General features: G+C 34.4%; 3 protein-coding genes and 1 long non-coding RNA gene across 4 annotated transcripts; 1 reads left to right on the top strand and 3 right to left on the bottom strand.

The window, feature by feature from the left end:
• Positions 1-18: 18 nt before the first annotated feature.
• Positions 19-2,661, bottom strand: LOC140751750 (uncharacterized). The gene is made up of 3 exons (XM_073085788.1): positions 2,008-2,661; positions 868-1,024; positions 19-348 (listed from the first exon to the last, which is right to left on the bottom strand). Exons 1-3 carry the CDS (start codon positions 2,659-2,661, stop codon positions 185-187), a joined length of 975 nt encoding a protein of 324 aa, XP_072941889.1. The 3' UTR covers positions 19-184.
• Positions 2,662-4,563: 1,902 nt separating this feature from the next.
• LOC140751749 (uncharacterized) lies at positions 4,564-13,268 on the bottom strand. The gene is made up of 9 exons (XM_073085787.1): positions 13,254-13,268; positions 12,752-12,841; positions 11,498-11,531; positions 10,621-10,721; positions 7,306-7,455; positions 6,387-7,187; positions 6,031-6,108; positions 5,454-5,610; positions 4,564-4,890 (listed from the first exon to the last, which is right to left on the bottom strand). Exons 1-9 carry the CDS (start codon positions 13,266-13,268, stop codon positions 4,727-4,729), a joined length of 1,590 nt encoding a protein of 529 aa, XP_072941888.1. The 3' UTR covers positions 4,564-4,726.
• Positions 12,818-14,133, bottom strand: LOC140751848 (uncharacterized). The gene has a single exon (XM_073085930.1). The coding sequence runs from the start codon at positions 14,131-14,133 to the stop codon at positions 13,336-13,338; it is 798 nt and encodes a 265-aa protein (XP_072942031.1). The 3' UTR covers positions 12,818-13,335.
• Positions 14,134-16,139: 2,006 nt separating this feature from the next.
• Positions 16,140-17,508, top strand: LOC140751537 (uncharacterized). Its single transcript, XR_012103361.1, has 3 exons — positions 16,140-16,213; positions 16,307-16,460; positions 17,289-17,508. It is a non-coding gene; the product is annotated as an uncharacterized LOC140751537 (long non-coding RNA).
• The last annotated feature ends 21 nt before the right edge of the window (positions 17,509-17,529 follow it).

Genomic DNA, 17,529 nt, shown 5'->3' with positions numbered 1-17,529 from the left:
TTGTGAAATTGTAAATTTGACATGACAATTTCTAAACGTAGGTTTGTCGATGTTTCACTGGAAAACATACTTAATTATACCGATTCTCCTTACAACCTTATATTGTTTCTAATGAAGAAAATATTATTTAGTATGTACCGAGACTCCCCTTCTTCCCCCACAAAACGATTTTTATCCTTAATGCCTAAAGAAAAATAAATTGCAGCAGCGTGATAGTAAGTGATGCGATCACATTAATCAAGCTAAGAAATGTGTGTGAATTTGTGATCCACATGTCATACACTGAAAAGTCTGGTGAGTTTTTTTCAATAATTATTAGTATTTTTCTGGCTTTCTCCCGTACGGATCCTGTAAAAAGAAATTCTTGCTTTGTAGCAACATTATAGTGTGATTGGAAGACAATCACTCAAAAGACTATAGGAACAATTATTTAACATTTAAGGTGATCCCAGTTTATAGGAATGTTAAAAGGTTGCTGCCCGCGAGACAATTTATTAATTATATTCAGAATATATATATCTTTATAAAATATGCTTTCTATTGTCTTTTGACATGAGCCTTTCTGGCTAACATGTTAAAACTTGCTAACATCAAACGGGGACCAACTTTCTTTCCCAAAAACAATTACCAAATTGACCACAAAAGTGTGGCAAGTAGTGATGGTTTTTCGTAAGGTCTGTAAGTGGGACAGAGAACCCAATAAGTGGCGTCCTAGTATTATAGTTCTTTATATTGCCTTGCGAACAGCGACTATTTAATATTACCTCATTGATCTACTAAGTAACATAAGAGCTGTATGGTTCCTTACTCCTTTTTCGTATAGTATGTAAGGATCTTTAAAAAAATAAAGTCTTGAATTTTCCGTACCTTCATAGTTCAGCGCCATCACCCTAGTACATAAGCGTTTAGTTTTTATGGTTTCCTTTAAAAACATGTCACAAAATGTAGATAGCATTACGAGTAGGCACACATCGAAGATACATGAACCAGTTATAATAGCACAATGTTCTAGAGGTACAACTATCTGAAAACCAAATTTGTATAATCTGAAATTAAGTATAAACTTCTAGTCCGCTATGAAGTTGTTGCGCGCAGGTGTAGTCAGAGAGCCAAATGCGGTCGAACACAATTACAGCATATAGGTACTCTGTAGCAACAGTAAGGTATACTAACACAGCTATGTACCCGTGCGCGAGAGTGGGCAGCGGACAGGTGCTAAGGAGGTCCCGCGCTGTCTTCCTCCAGCTAATATCTACAATTTACTGTTGCGACGCGACTCGTTTCTATATTCAAAGTGGACTAGACGTTTGGCGCGGACTCTACCCACGTATCATTACTAATGTATGCCACTTATTTACAAGCGTAGGTAATGAAATATTGCAGTAGTATTGAGCGTTATAGGTACCTACACAATAATGTGTCAAGCGGTATGTGCTAAGCAACTTTATAATATTACTTAATTGACAATCTGCAGGTTAATATCAATTATTTTGTAAAAAAAATGAGGCGTTTCTTCAAATCAAAATAAAAAAATCAAGAAGTTTGTTATGTTAACAGTTTTAGAAAATTGAATAGCTATATTGGATAAATACTTACATTGCTTTTAACTGAGGTTATAATGATGTAGATGCCGACCAAGGATATTGGAATGATTCTGGAGTAACCTATGAAAACCTGAAAATCAAAACTTTATTTTGCATGTTTTATATTATGCAAATAAGCTGAATTACCTAACTGGTTTCATCATGACATTTGGTTTACAAATACACGATATATTTAGGTATATCATAGTAGTAAAGTATTACATATAATGGCTATACGTATACCTACACTAATACGCCGAAATATACTTACTTGAAATTGATATAGTTCTCTAAATGTTGCGAAAATATCCAATAGTTCTTTTAAGTAGACATCTATTGGACTCGTTTCAAAATGATGTGATAAAGAAGTTACATACATCAAACGTATACTACTGAGACAACCCTTGCTGGGTTTGGGCCTTACTGGATTTCCTTCTAAGTAGTTTACTATTATACAATTGATGAAACGTAATCGAACACTGAAGAGATATATGTTTTGAGAGCAATGCATAAGTTCAGTTAAAAAGGAATAATCGATATAAATCACACTAACGGAACCGACGAGATCATATGATAGTGGTGCTAATGCCAAACAAACTGACATAATTAAAAATACTACTATAATTAAGGAAATAATCACACTAATAGTGTACGTAAAGTTTTGTATTACTTCATTTTTATCGATGTTCATAATCCGATCAATTTTCTGTAATTTAACATAAAATTTGGCATTGGCTTCGCCGTTCAAAAATCGGCTGTGAATTAAATTACAAATGTTTGATAATATGAATATGCATAACCAAATTGTGGCAGAGGTTCGGATATTTTGGTACCTATAATATCCATACAGGTGAACATAAATAACATGCATACATGATACTATTACTGAAATAATACAGAATATGGAGTAACACTTTTGCCAGAATGTCGGGGCAGTTACGAATCTATGTCTAACATCCACACGGCAGGTTCCAAAAACAATCTGTAGAATTCGGATAGGTGCAAAGGATTTTATGCTTTCCTCCTCCAAAATATCTTTGGATAAATATTCCCGTGTATTGTTTATACGTGTTTCCATGTTTGTGATTTTTTTCTTTATATTATTTTGAAGTCTGAGTTTATAAGTATACGTAAATAAGCAATCGAGTATAATTGAACTTCACAACATGACAAACTGGATGAGCACTATGATGTGGGTCGCGAGCAACGATGGCCAGCAAATGTATTGGTAACCGAATGCCTAAAGCGTGGACGTCGTAAATGGAAATATCGCTTTTCAAGTTAACGAGTAATAAAGTTTGTTTCGCATTTCCCCCGGGTGTGCCCTGAAATAATTTTAATATCTACATTATATTGTGATCAGCAATGACTACCCTATTATACTTTACCTTGGGTAGAGTATACCTAGAGTACTTGGAGATAACGAGCGTTCCTTTGAAGAACAACGCCTACAAATCCATAGTATTTTTAAGAGTAGCAGACGAGCGTGCAGTCCACCTGATGGTAAGTGGCTACTGCCGCCCATGGACATCTGTAATCAATCTCAGATAAGATAAGATATTCCTACCTGAGGTCGGCCACAGATGCGCCGCTAGTCCTGAGGACTAAGCTGGAACGCCTCGGAAAAGTCTGTCTCGATTACCACACCCTTCAAACCGGAACACAGCAGCGCCTAACACTGCTGTTATTAGGCAGAAATAGGTGTGGCGGTGGTGCCGCCGGAGTGGAACTTCATCTACAGAGAAAAGAAAAAGGGGTGTTAAGTAGTTTTTAACTGCCACTTATTTTGGAAACACAGTCAGACACATTGGTTTTTTTTTACGTGTGGATGTTGTTTTATATAGTGCCATGGCAAGTCATTTAACGATAATTTATTAAAGGACTAATTAAAATAATAACTTAATTAATGAAGAGTATCAATTCTAATCAACAACTTTAACCTACCTATATGTTCGTAATTTCATATTTTATGGTGTAGGCACTATACTATTATGTACACATATCTACCTATATACATAGTTTCAGCAGGATATAAGTAGGTATGTAAGTCGACACAGGCCCCACTATCGATATACCTATTTCTGCCTAATAAAAGCAGTGTTAAGCGCTGTTATGTTCTGGTTTCAAGGGTAAGGAAGGATCTCAAGTAGGAATCTTAACTGGGGCCAATCACAGATGCCCATAGACGTCGGTAGTCACTTACCATCAAGTGGACTGTATGCTCGCTTGCTACCACTATTATATCACGTCGCTTAGTGCTCTCAGTATGCGATATCCATCCCATACAACCTTCGATCACTTTTTTTTTTCGATTAGTCATCGAAGCATACAACCCACTTCCTGATATTCGATTTACAGCTCAATCGAAGATTATAATTTTTCATGCATATGTTCATTGGGTGACAATACAATATTATTATGAGATGGAAATTATGGAGCTGGAAGATTTCCATGGGAACTCCGTTATTAAACGACATAACTCTATCATCATTTTTCAAGATGTCCGACGCTCCAAAGTTATCTCATTCACTCCTATGATATGTATAGTAAACGAACTGTAGGCCAGCTGCATTGTCCCTGTACTTCCGGGACTATAATAGGGCTACGGTATCCCCTGCCTGTTGTAGGAGGCGACTAAAAGGGGGCTTCGGGGGTTGCGGGCGGCAAGAGTGGGAGCTCGAACCGTCCAGCAAGCGACCCCGGTAGGGACGGCGGTATGTTTGGTCGCATACTGTCGTAAACACTACATGGTGTGGGAGGAGCGAAAACTGCTCCCCCAGGGCAGTCCGTTGGACACGGCCACCTTGGGGGGGTTTAGTGCATAAATATTAATTACTTGTTTTAAAGTTTACTTTGAATATATTTCAGTACGAGTATGTTCATCTAGTGTCTGGATTGATATGTAGGGAAAGGAAAAGAAAATGTAACATATAATTTTTATTTATTTTTATTCTGAATCTGGTAAAAGACAATGAGTAGTTCTAAGTTTTACATATTTAATTTGTGCATCACACTTAACTATTTAAACACACATTTTAAATTTATTTTACAGAAATTGGTATGATGAGACCATTTGGTGCTTCTGTTATCTGGATCAAACTAGGTGTAATCAAAGTCAAAATTTGTAATGGATCTCTAAATACCTAAACAAAAATAAATTGCAACAGCGTGATAATAAATGATGTGGTTGCATAAATCAAGTTGAGAATCGAAAGTGCATTTATGATCCACATATCATACACCGAAAACCGTGGTGGGGACTTTTCAATCATGTTTCGTATTTTTTTGGCTTTCTTCCATAATGAACCTGTGGAATGAGATTTTTTTGTCCATTATTCATTATCTATCAATATTTACAGTGATTTAGACTGCTGTGGTATGAATAGGGTATTGCAAGACACGTACACATATATAATATAAAGTATAATCCAATATGAATTAGCAGAAAGTCGTTTTTTTAACAAAATTCGTTATACTTATTTTTAGAGTTACAGCTTTTTGAGTTACGACTTTTGTTTTCATTCTTTTTTTGTGTATTGTAAATTTTCGACATTTCATTTTATGTTAGTTAAATGTTACATAAATGTGAATGAATACATAAAATTAATGGACGGAATAGAAAATAGTACATAATTTGCTAATGAGCGCAAAATCAAGGGTGGGTAGGTACTATTTTTTCCGGTCACAAAAATGTCCCCATTTTGTATACTTGTACAGTTTTTAACACTATATTTTAATTTTTGGCGAGCGGTGGGCTTGTTTGACAAGATTTTGCCGCGGTTCAAAATATCGTATTTGGGGCTGGTAGTAGCTACTTAGCATACCTTAAATAAACAAATTCTTAAATTTTCGCCATTTTTAAGTTCGTACCTTCGTAGTTCAGTGCCATTACGCTAGTACATAAGCGTTTAGTTCTTATAGTTTCCTTTAAAAATATGTCACAGACCGCAGATAGAATGACGAGTGTCTGTACATCCAAATAACTGAGGAAACCAATACTTATAAAATGTGCAAATGGTACATCTATCTGAAAATCAAATTTAGTACATATAATTTGAAATAGGATCTCATTATTTAACCATAATAAGAAATAGAAACACTATTTCTGTGTGTTAAAGCACAAAATAAAAACTAACAGAAGGCAATCTCATGTATGTACTTCATTTCTTATACGCTATCTCTCTACGCTTAATCATCGTGCTAGGGTTGTATACTTCTCTGATGCACTCATACTCCAAACCCACACTAGCCCGCATAGCAAATAAACGTATTCTACAATATTAAAACAAAGCAATTAACCTACTTAGTTACTGTACTAAAACAATGTGGTTTAACTGGCTGCAGTAAACTGCAGTTCTTTTCACTCCTCCTAAAGGTATTTCACTAAGTTATTAAATTGCGTGATTAATTCTTAACAATACTAACTTGCTATGGATAAAAAACTTACATCGTTTTTCACTGTGGTTAATATAAAATAGACACCAATTAAGGTTAATGGAATAAATCTGGAGTAACATAATAAAACCTGAAAAATCAATATGAAATCCTATTTTTTGTATATTTCATAACGTTACCTACCAAAAAAGACGAGGTTACTTTGGTACATGCCCGGAATAACATTTTAATAAATAGGTATCTAATACGAAAAGACTTTCTCTGACCTATAATATTAACAAAGAAAATATAGTCTAAGTACTAGAATAGAAAAGCATTAGGTAATGTTATACTTTGCTTAGTTTTTATTTGGATTGCATTACGATCGAATTTTGACCTTTACACGAAAACTTATCAAAATAAACTTACTTGAAATTGATATAGTTCTCTAAAAGTAGCGAAAATACTACACAGTTCTTTTAAATACACATCTATTGGACTCGTTTCAAAATGATGTGACAAAGAAGCTATATACGACAAAGGAATTTTAATGTGAAAACGCCTGCTAGGTTTGGTCCTTACTGGATTTCCTTCTAAGTAGTTTACTATTATACAATTGATGAAACGTAATCTAACACTAAAGTGATATATATTAAGACAGCAATGCATTAGTTCAGTTAGAAATGAAAAATTGCTACAAATTATACCAATAACACCGATGAAATCAAATGATGTTGGAGCTAGTGCTATAACAATTGATAAAATCAAAGAATTTACCGTATACAGGACAATAAGTACACTAACTGTATACATAAAGTTATTTATAATTTCGTTTTTATCAATTTTCATAATCCTATCAATTTTCTGTAATTTAACATAAAATTTGGCATTTGCTTCGCCGTTAAAAAATCTATTGTGAATTAAATTAGAAGTATTTGTTACTAAGATCACGATAATCCAAATTGTGACAGTGCAACGAATATTTCGACTTGTATAATGTCCGTACATGTACATTAAATTTAAGTGTGATAATATTACTGAAATAATACAGAATATGGAGTAACACTTTTGCCAGACTGTCGGAGCAGTTACAAATCTATGTCTAACATCCACACGGCAGGTGCCATAAAATATCTGTAGAATTCGGATAGGTGCAAAGGATTTTATGCTTTCCTCCTCCAAGATATCTTTGGATAAATATTCCTGTGTATTGTTTATACGCGTTTCCATGTTTCCAATTCTTTCTATATATTATTTTGAACGTAGACTGCGTACACTTATAAAAATATGTAAATTCACAACTGAGTACAGTTATATTTCACAACATGGCAAACTGCAAGAGCACTATGATGTACGTGGCAACGATCGCCAGCAAATGTACTGGTAGCCGAATGTCCAAAGCGTAAACGTCGTAGATGGAGATATCGCTTTTCACCTCTACGAGTAATAACATTCGTTTAGCGTTCCCTCTGGTGTGCCCTGAAAATATTTTAAAATTCTACTTTATTGTGATTAGTGATGATTATGATATAAGTGGTTAGTATCCGCGGATGCCCTGGACAATAAAGACATATTATATAACTTTTTCCCGTTTTTTTATAATACAGGAGCAGCAGCCGCGCATGCAGCCCATTGATGGTAAGTGGCTACTGCCGCCCATGGACAACCTTAATAATCATAATCAACCTTAGATAAGATCAGACTCCCCCTTACGTTGGTCTGACATGCGCTACCGGCGCATGTGTGACCATGCGGACTAAGCTTGAACGCCTCGAAAAACTTCCTCACCACATTCTTCAAACCAGAAAACAGCAGCTACTATCTTCTTATAACTGTCTTAATTGTATCAGACAACCCTCACTCACTTACAATAAAAAATGCGATTATTTTGGAATAACAGGCAAACACATTTTTTTTATTTATTTACGTAGATCCATATAGGTAAATGCTTGATTTGATATACTTTGATGACAAGTCATTTAAGAATAACTCATTAAAGGTCTAATTAAAATAATGACTCGATTAACGAATGTATCTATCTATCAAGGCTAATCCATGACATAGCCATGTGGTTTTATTTCGTATTTTATAGTGTAGGTAGTTATAAGTAGGATACTATTTTATCTTAAAATCTTTTTTCGTTAACTATAGGCACCAAATAAAGATTTGAATTGGCCCGCGATTGGATATCGAATTATAGGTAGAGGTCGGTGGGGGCGGCGAAATTACAATAGTCTACTGACCAGTGGCGTAGCGTGCATTGGCGGGACCCCGTATAAAAAATTGTTTGGGGGCCCTTATATTGTTTGGGGGTAAAGATATTTCACAAAAAGAAAAAAAATATTGTGAAAAGAAATATTTATTTATCATAACATAATTTAACCATTTTACAAATAAAAATCAAATTTTAAATATTCATTCTCCTTGCCTTTTTTTCAGCAAACTGATTTATCAAATCATTTATGGCTGATGATGATTTTAGTTTTTCTAAAGTTTCTACCTCTATGGACAATAGTGAGAGGTCTGACAGCCGTTCTTGTCCCATCGAAGTTCTTAAGTAATTTTTTATCAGTTTTAATTTTGAAAAACTTCTTTCAGCAGTTGCGGTTGTAACTGGAAGGGTCAAGAATAAAAAGCATGCTGTGATTACCTCGGGAAAACTAGATGCAAGACTATTGAATTTTACTAGCAATAATTCAATGAGTTCTTTAATGGAATAAATTTTTTGAATTTCAGATTTCAAGCATGTTTTTAGAGCCTTTAATTGGTCACAAAGATTAACTGAGATGTCTTTACTGTATTTAACCGACAGTTTTCCGGAAGCGATTGATATCTCTTCGTTTGAAGAAGATAGGAGTTTCTCCGGTTGTAATATTTCGAACATACTACTCAGGTCGCAAAGGCTCTGAAATCTTTCTTTAGTTTGAGAAATTAATATATCTAAACAGCAATAGTATACATTGACTTTGAAATAGGATTCCGGGTCGGAAATTCTCTCATCTTGTGATAACTCATCAAAAAAACGCTTCGTTATCTTTCGCCTACTGTTTTTAAAAACAGTTGTTACCCCCCACTCTTTTGCTAAATCTTTAGACTCATTTAGCAAACTATTAAATGAAATCTGATTTCTTAATTGGCACAGTCTATTTAAAAGATTACTTAATAAAATACTACATTTCTGTAAGTCATTATTTTCATGCTGTAGAGCTTTAGAAATAGGATTAATAATTTCAAATAGTGAAGAAAAAAATGTAACGAGCACTAAGAAATCATAACTCTCTAAAATATTAATTATATTTTTACTTTCTTCACGTTCATCTTTTTTATTTGAAATTAAATTTAGTTGGTACAAAGTTTTCATGATTAGTAAAAAATTTTTCTTTACCGCTAATAAAGCGTCGTTCCTAGAAGACCATCTGGTTGGACATACTTTTTTAAGGGTAATCAAATATTTTTCAGATGGATCGTCACTTAGCATAGCCCAGCGTTTTATACTATTGCCAAAAAAAGTATATATTTTTTCTAAATTATCGAAAAAAGTCGATACTTCACGAACGTGTCTCGCAGCATCGTTTAAAACTAAGTTTAAAGCGTGCGCAGCACAATGAACATAATCGGCATTTGGAGCATGCTCTTTTATTAGGGTTTGTAATCCTCCATAAACACCCGACATAACATTTGCTCCATCGTAACCCTGTCCTCTACATTTAGTCAAATCAATTCCATATTCTTTAGTCAAATTTAAAATGTCAGTTTTTAGACCTGCAGCACTGCAATCGGTTACTGCTATAAATCCTAAAAAGGACTCACAGATTTTTATATCTTTAGGCACATAATCATCATTTTCTGTAACCGAGATATATCGAAAAACTACAGAAAGTTGGTCAATTTTTGACAAGTCTTGTGTTGTATCCAGAATTATTGTCAGAAATGGAGCTTTTTTAATTTCTGAGATAATATTGTTCCTAACGGTGGTACCAAGCAAACTAATAATTTCGTTTTGAATCGTAGGGCTTAAATAATTTATTTCGCCTTTCGGTTTTAGAAGAAGTTCTTTTAAAGTTGCATCATAGTTAGATAGCAAACGTAAAATTGCCATAAAATTTCCAGAATCAGAATCATGCCCTCTCAAAGATAGATTACAAGATGCTAAAGTAATTATAACATTAATTATACGATGCAGTACATCTCTCCAGAATGTAATTTTACTATTGATTTCACTTTGCAATAGAGTATCGATGGTATTTCCTTGCAACCAATTATTATAACAGAGTGAGGCATTCATATGCTGCTGTGACTTTTCATGGTCAAATATAGTTTGCGTAAAATTGCTTCTAACCGAAACACCGTTAACCCAAGCAGAGGAGTACGATTTGTTTTGACGATCTGCTAATAACCAACAGAAGTGACAGTACGGTTTGTTTAAAACGTTAGAATAACATAACCATGGTCTTACAAGTTTTATGCCTGCCTGATTGAAATATGAATAATAATAGGCCGAAAAAGGTCGGTTACTTTCTGAATCTTTTGGAAATGGTCCTTGTGGTTTAAATGGACCCAATTTAAAAATTATTTTTCGTTCGCATTCAGATAAATTGTCACCAAAATTTCCTCTATCTGATGAAATTATATTACAATCTTCAAATATATCAGAATCGTTCACTTGGTGTTCTTCAATTTCTGGATGGACATCCGATGAAGTATGTGCTTGGCTTTCTTCTATTTCCGAATGGATATTTGACGAAGAAGGTGCTTCAGAAGAATCTAAAAATAAACGAGTATTCGTTAAAAATAAATACGAATGCTTTGATACTAAACTAAAAAGAGTTATATATAAATAAATAACTTTACTAAGGGTCACAGTTAGAGAGTGTTCAGTTCAGACGCACACAGACTCTACGCGGATTGTGCTCGTATTAGTAGATACAAAATCACCTGCAGCCCGTCCGTGCGTTACATTACACCTGCGTGCTATTTGAACGCAGCGCGTAGTGTAGTGGCCATACAAAACGAGAACAACCCGAAAGCGAGTCTGCACATCTGAAGTTCTCAACACGCAATTTACGATACGATACAGACTGATAGACAAACAACAAAACAAATTGATCCTATAGATAAGTTAGAGTTTTGGTTTTTTTTTTGTTTCGAGGCACGGAACTCTAAAAACAAAATTCACCCTTCGCTACAGGTAAATAATAAACCAACCACGCGTATCTAACCACGCAGATCCACATTAGCGTCGTGTAAAATAGTACTTGTGTAAATTAGTAAGTACTTCGGTTTTTCGAAGAACTAATTTTACAATTTGACATTTATTTTTAAACCTTATCCGTTTTAAGATTTTTGCCAAACCAATTTCATGTAAAAGTTTAATTAGTAAGGAGTCTCCAATATCTTTTTTAGATTTTTGGACCAGTAGTTGTAAAAATCGAGGGGGGGGGGAGACCACTTATTGTGACGGACAGATTGACAGACCGAAATTAAAAGATTTCCTTGTTTATCACTACGGACCCCGAATAAATGGGTTGGGTAGTACTTACCTTTCCAATCTAAATCACTCACAGTATCTTGTCTCTGAAAAAATGAAGAAATTTTGGGCACTTTATTTATAACCTCTTCCCTTTTCCGTTTACTTTTTCTTTTCTCAGCACCGCTGGGATAATCTCTTTTCCTTTCACTCATTTCTTTTACAAATCGCTACTAATATTGTTAAACCAGAAGAACAATATTGTTTGTACTGAATTACAATGTAATGCACAATTACATAAAACGCGTAAATAAACACTGCACTGCACTTCGTGGTTTAACATCCAATGTAGAGTATGTACGTACACGTACATCGCGATATCGATTTTATTATTTAGGGATTCCCCGCTGAGTTGCAGATGAAGTAAGTAAAACGGGGAAGTCCCGCAGCCCGCCATAACGATGCAGAGTGTTGCCAACTTTTGAACGCACGCTTAAGGCGGGATAAAAAGTAATTGCTTTATAGAATTTTGTCATTTGTAAAATAAAATAAATTAGGAAGTTTTTATTTCTTTTCCCTTACACACTTTGGGGGCCCCCGTGGCCCGGGGGCCCCGTATAATTGATACGGCAGATACGGCGGTAGCTACGCCCCTGCTACTGACGGCAAAATTCCGACACTGAGTTTTAGAAGGTTATACAATTTATAGATACTAACTCTCAGTTCGCGAAGAGAGAAGAATGCTGAGTTTTCTTGCTGTCTCCAATTTACCGGTGAGCTTTTCAGATAAATAGCATAATATTATTAATACGATCATAGAGTATGGAACTAATATTATAATACAGAACGACGGGCAAAATGCCACCGTAGACTGAAAAAAAACAGTTAAATACATTACATTTAGATATTTATAATAGTAGTAATGCCTATTGGTTGAAACTTGGCTCACATCCAGAGGGCCCAAGGTTCAAACCCCAGGCACGCATCTCTGGTTTTCCAAAGTTATGAACCTTTTAGAAAATAGACAATTGTTTATCACTTGCTATAACGAACTTAAACTTGAAAAAGTTGTGCGAAATCTACCAATTCGCACATTGCCAGCACGATGGACGGTGGCCAAATCCTCTGATGATGTATCTATGATACATCTATTGGGCGGCTTACGTTAAGTAGATGTTTAATGGTAGCAAAAGCAATGTTATGTAAGGAAAAAGCGTTATGTCCCTCCATTAAACTATCTCTTTCTATTCTTTACCAATACGCTTGTTCTTTTAGGTTCATTCATTTTCAAGTTTATTTATTGTTTCTTATCTAACTACATATGTTACTCCGTTATTACCTCGTATTTAATAATTTCAATTACGCTTTGCATCATGATCATGTACCAAATATTTAACTGGTATGTGTAGCAGAAAATCTGTGAAGAAAGAATGATTCTGTTTATTATGATTTCTTTATTTTTTAATCAGGGGCGGCTCTAGCTCGTGTAGCGCCCGTGTGCAATGAAACCCTGCCCCCGTGTGCATTGCACACCCTGGACTATAGGTTTAGCCGCCCCTTTTTTAATCATTGCTGAAAAGTGCCGTATTGTGTAGACATGGGCGAAGTCGTATTAGCGTTGCTCATGAACGTAGCTTGGAGGGAATTAGAGGGCTTAAAGTCCCACCGCAATGTTGAGGTCTTTGTATAAAAAATGCACAATGTATACCAAAACATGCAGTCGCTAAAATATAACGGCGAAAAAAAAAGATCGTTGAGATTTCCATACATAATACCTCGCAACGAAGTTCATACGGTCAATTTTCTTAGCCCATACTTAGCTACGTCACTGATTGGACAAGCATGTTTGTGTAGTATAATTTGGTATATAGACTGTCATATGCCCATATAGAAAAAGATACAAAAACTACATTACGTACTTACTGTATATTGAAAAAGTTCAATAAAATCTGCTATGATACACAGTATGTTATACATTCCACGTATCATTGATTCCCAAGTCTTTTCTTCAGAAGATCGATTGGGTTGAATGTCACGATAAACACTGCGTATTTCATGTGTCTTGCTCATTTGTAGGTCGTTCAATATGCCTTTCAATACTTGGTTGATATATTCCACTCTTATGGAAATAAAATGAATTACGAAGATAATGAACGCCATCTCTACAAAATTACCAATCCCAGGAATTAGGACGAAGTTTGCTGCGGGACAAAATTCGTCAAAAACATCAATGTTATAGAATACTGCCCAGAAAACCACGAACACCATATTGAAGGTCATAACAGCAGCCACTTGTTTAGCAAGACGTTTGTTCACATTCTTTTCATTTTTCATATGTAAATCATGATCAATTTTTTGCAAATTGACATAAAATTTAACGTAATTCTCTCCCTGGGAATAGCCACTGTACACATTTACTAAAATTCCTGTATAATAAAAAATATAGCATATTTTGAAGTAAGTTCCTCTTACAAGCGAATCTTCCCTAACTTTGCAATGGAACGTGTAAATGATTAAGGATGCCACAGTAATTATCCAAAGGACTAAACAATAAAATAAATATAATTTAGAAGGTACTGTTGCAAATCTATACTTAATTTCCACTGTCATGAAACCCAATACTCTTTGCAAAAAAATTATAAATCGGAAAACTTGAACGAAATCATCATCCAATATGTCTGCGGACAGGGTTTCTATATCATTTACCATATTTGTATTGGACATCTAACGCAGTGGGCAAAAGTGAACTAAATATTTTTAAGGACTTCATAAAAAATATGGTGGGAAAGTAATTTATGTAAATCTCCTGAGAGAAACTTATGTAGGGCATTTATTAACAAAGCTTTTAGGTTCTTCTTATAATTGAGTTTCATAATGTATTATGTAAAGGAATAATGATGATTAAAGTGATAGTGATTAATGCGAGTTTTTCGATATTTAGTGTAACATTAAACGCTAATCAAGTAAATGGATGTCTCCTAAGGTTTTCTTGATAGACGTGAGTTTATACTAACGACATTTTAAATGGCTTTTACTGTTGAAATAATATATTACGTTCAAGCTCTTAAGTGTCCAGCTAGATAACAAAATTAAAGTGCCTGTACTGAATGATTTATATATCAACATCAAATTTACCTAATGGTTAAAAACATAGTAAGTAAAATAATGAAGTAGCCGAGTTTTCCAGAAACCATGTAGGAGTAACTTAGTGAGCATTTTGAATAAGAAAAATAGGAAAATATCTCTTACATTAAAAAAATAGACAACTAAAGAGTTATCTACATACATTTATATTTAGTCATGGAGTATAAAAAAGCTATAAGGAATAAAATGATCGCTATAAATAGTCCTGGATCAATTCTACAATCAGTAAAACTTATATATTTTGTTCAATTATTGACTGGCACTACGCGGATTGCAATACGTGGAAGATTAGTTTATTCGAGGAGCATATTTCAAAAAGTTTGGTCAATTATCTGGTGTTTCACATCTTTGTGTTTCTTTTATGAAACATATATCCATACTTTGGCATCTCAAAAATACCCATTTGGCAATTTTTCAATTTGGTCTTTTAGATTTTTCCTTACGATCTCCATCTACTTTATCCAGCTGATTAATTTAACATTTACAAGTAATTATGGAGTATTATTATTTAAAATTTGTCAGAATTTGGATTCATTTGGTTGGAAAATAAGAAGATGGGTAATAGATCGCTTAGATCTAGCAATATTAGGATTATGTATATCCTTTCTTCAAAAAATAATCACAACTGGCTGGGTGGGCCCTAAATATTACTCGGATGGGTATTTCAACATAATAAATTGTTTCGCATTTGAAATTGATATTCTGCTGTGGGCAAAAACGTGTAGCTATTTAAGATTAAGTTTTCAAAATATTAATTATACCCTGAAAAAAACTATGAATACGCATGCTAAGGGTGTAGTAGAAAAGTACAATAATTCGAAGCTAAACAATATTATTACTGCCGTGGAACGAACGTTGTATTCGTTCGGTTTGTTAACCAAAACCCATAAATGTTTGGTAAGTACAGATTCGTGTCAAGTTTACAGACTTAGGTCTTTATCTGTCTTTGAATAGGTACATATAAAAATGAACTTAGTCATTGCAACTGTTAAATATACTTAACATAACTAAAATATGCAGTGGTGGTTTGAATCTTGACAGTGATTTTACAGCGCGTTCACACCAGAAACATTGTTGGTATTTTTGATTACAGTATAGTATAGGGGTACCTAGTCATTACGTATTAAGCGCTGCTTGCTGGCGTGCTGCGTTTCCATTCATAATCAACTTTGGATCACAATTCACAAGTGATAAACTATAATAATATATAATTACACTATGCGTAGTATCTCTGCGATAGTCCGGAGCAGATTATTATTTTCACACTAGCGCTAACAGCGCCTGACTATATGTCCAAAAGATCGATTCTGCGATTAATCGATCTTAGATCGCCATCCGTAGTTCCCGTGGGATTTTCCAGATAAAAACTATCCTATGTCCTTCGGTCTCGGGTCTCAGACTATCTTTGTACTAAATTTCATTAAAATTGGTTCAGTGGTTTATGCGTGAAGAAGAGACAACTAGTCAGACAGACAGACAGACAGAGTTACTTTCGGATTTATAATATTAGTAAGGGGATACGAGACGCCTTTATTTGCTCATCGCAAACATTATATTCATGTTTTAGTTGTTTACGTTCTACACAAACTTCTTCATTTGGTCAATGTCATGTATCAAGACTGTGTTCACCACTTTGAAAGATAAGGTGAGTCAAATATTTCAATCATCTATTATAACATTAAGTCAGAATGACTTAATGTTATAATAGATGAAATGAACCTTTATCTTATTTTTACAGCAAACTTTGCCAGAAAGATACTTATCAATGACATTAAAAGTTAGTGAGAAAATGGTAATCTTATTCCTAATAAGTGCTAATGCTGAACTTTTTAAGAAAGAAGTTGAAAACACGCAAGTATTGTGCCTCGGAATTTTGGATTTTCATCAAAACGGTAATCGAAGATCTATCTGTACTTAATGTGTAAATGTGCTTAATGTACCTATATTTTTTGTACTCTTTATATCAAACTAGTTTTTGCCCGCGGCTTCGCCCGCGTGTAAAAGAAAATAATATGACATACTAACATACATAAAACTGAAAATTCGTACCTTCATAGGAATGACAGTGGCGCCATCTGGCGAAAATTAGTCGTACCAACTCTGAAACCTTCGTGGGCTCATACAACAACTTTGTTAAAGATCATCACTTGATCAAATGCATAGTTTACGATTCAATCCTTACTAATATCGATCAAAATAATCGATTTTTTTGGTCCAAAGATCGATTCTCCGATTAATCGATCTTAGATCGCCATCCCTAGTTTCCGTGGGATTTTCGGGATAAAAACTATCCTATGTCCTTTCTCGGGTTTTAGACTATCTTTGTACAAAATTCCATTAAAGTCGGTTCAGTGGTTTAGGCGTGAAGAAGAGACAGACCAGACAGACAGACAGAGTTACTTTCGGATTTATCATATTAGTAAGGATTACCTTTAGAACAACCTTCAAACTATAATGCAGTAGTGCCACTATGCTGATCTCTAGAACTTTTTTGCCTAATGTGTGGTTCAGAAATTGGTTTTTTACATGCCCATTTTTATATTTAACTGACTTACACGTGACCTATCCTCAGCAGTGTCAACACGACTGTGATCTGCTTCAGGTAATAACCCCGTTCTCTTGGAACTGGTCAAAGGTTAGGTAAAGGTAAATTTATAGGCTGCGTATGGAAAACTTCTTGGCTACTTATTGTTTAAAAAAAACGGTTATTTTGCTTACAGATTCTATAAGCGAGTGTGCGAAAAAGATTCTTTGGTTGCTACAAGAACTGCCACCCAACTTCACAATCTATGGGCTGTTGCAATTGGATTCTAAATTACCTTTTCGATTTTTGTCACTCATTTTTATTTATGCTGTAGTTGTGTTACAATTTATTGTTATGTAAACTATCATAGAATAACAATAAACTATACGTTTATTATTTTTTAATGTCAGACAATTATTTTCATAAACACAGTAACC

This window comes from Epargyreus clarus, unplaced genomic scaffold (assembly GCF_041222505.1).
Source record: "Epargyreus clarus isolate Ecla_fem2 unplaced genomic scaffold, WU_Ecla_fem_2.2 ptg000023l, whole genome shotgun sequence".
NCBI classification, from domain to species: domain Eukaryota; kingdom Metazoa; phylum Arthropoda; class Insecta; order Lepidoptera; family Hesperiidae; genus Epargyreus; species Epargyreus clarus.
The sequence above is the reverse complement of the archived record's forward strand: the minus strand, read 5'-3'. Positions and strand labels throughout refer to the sequence as shown.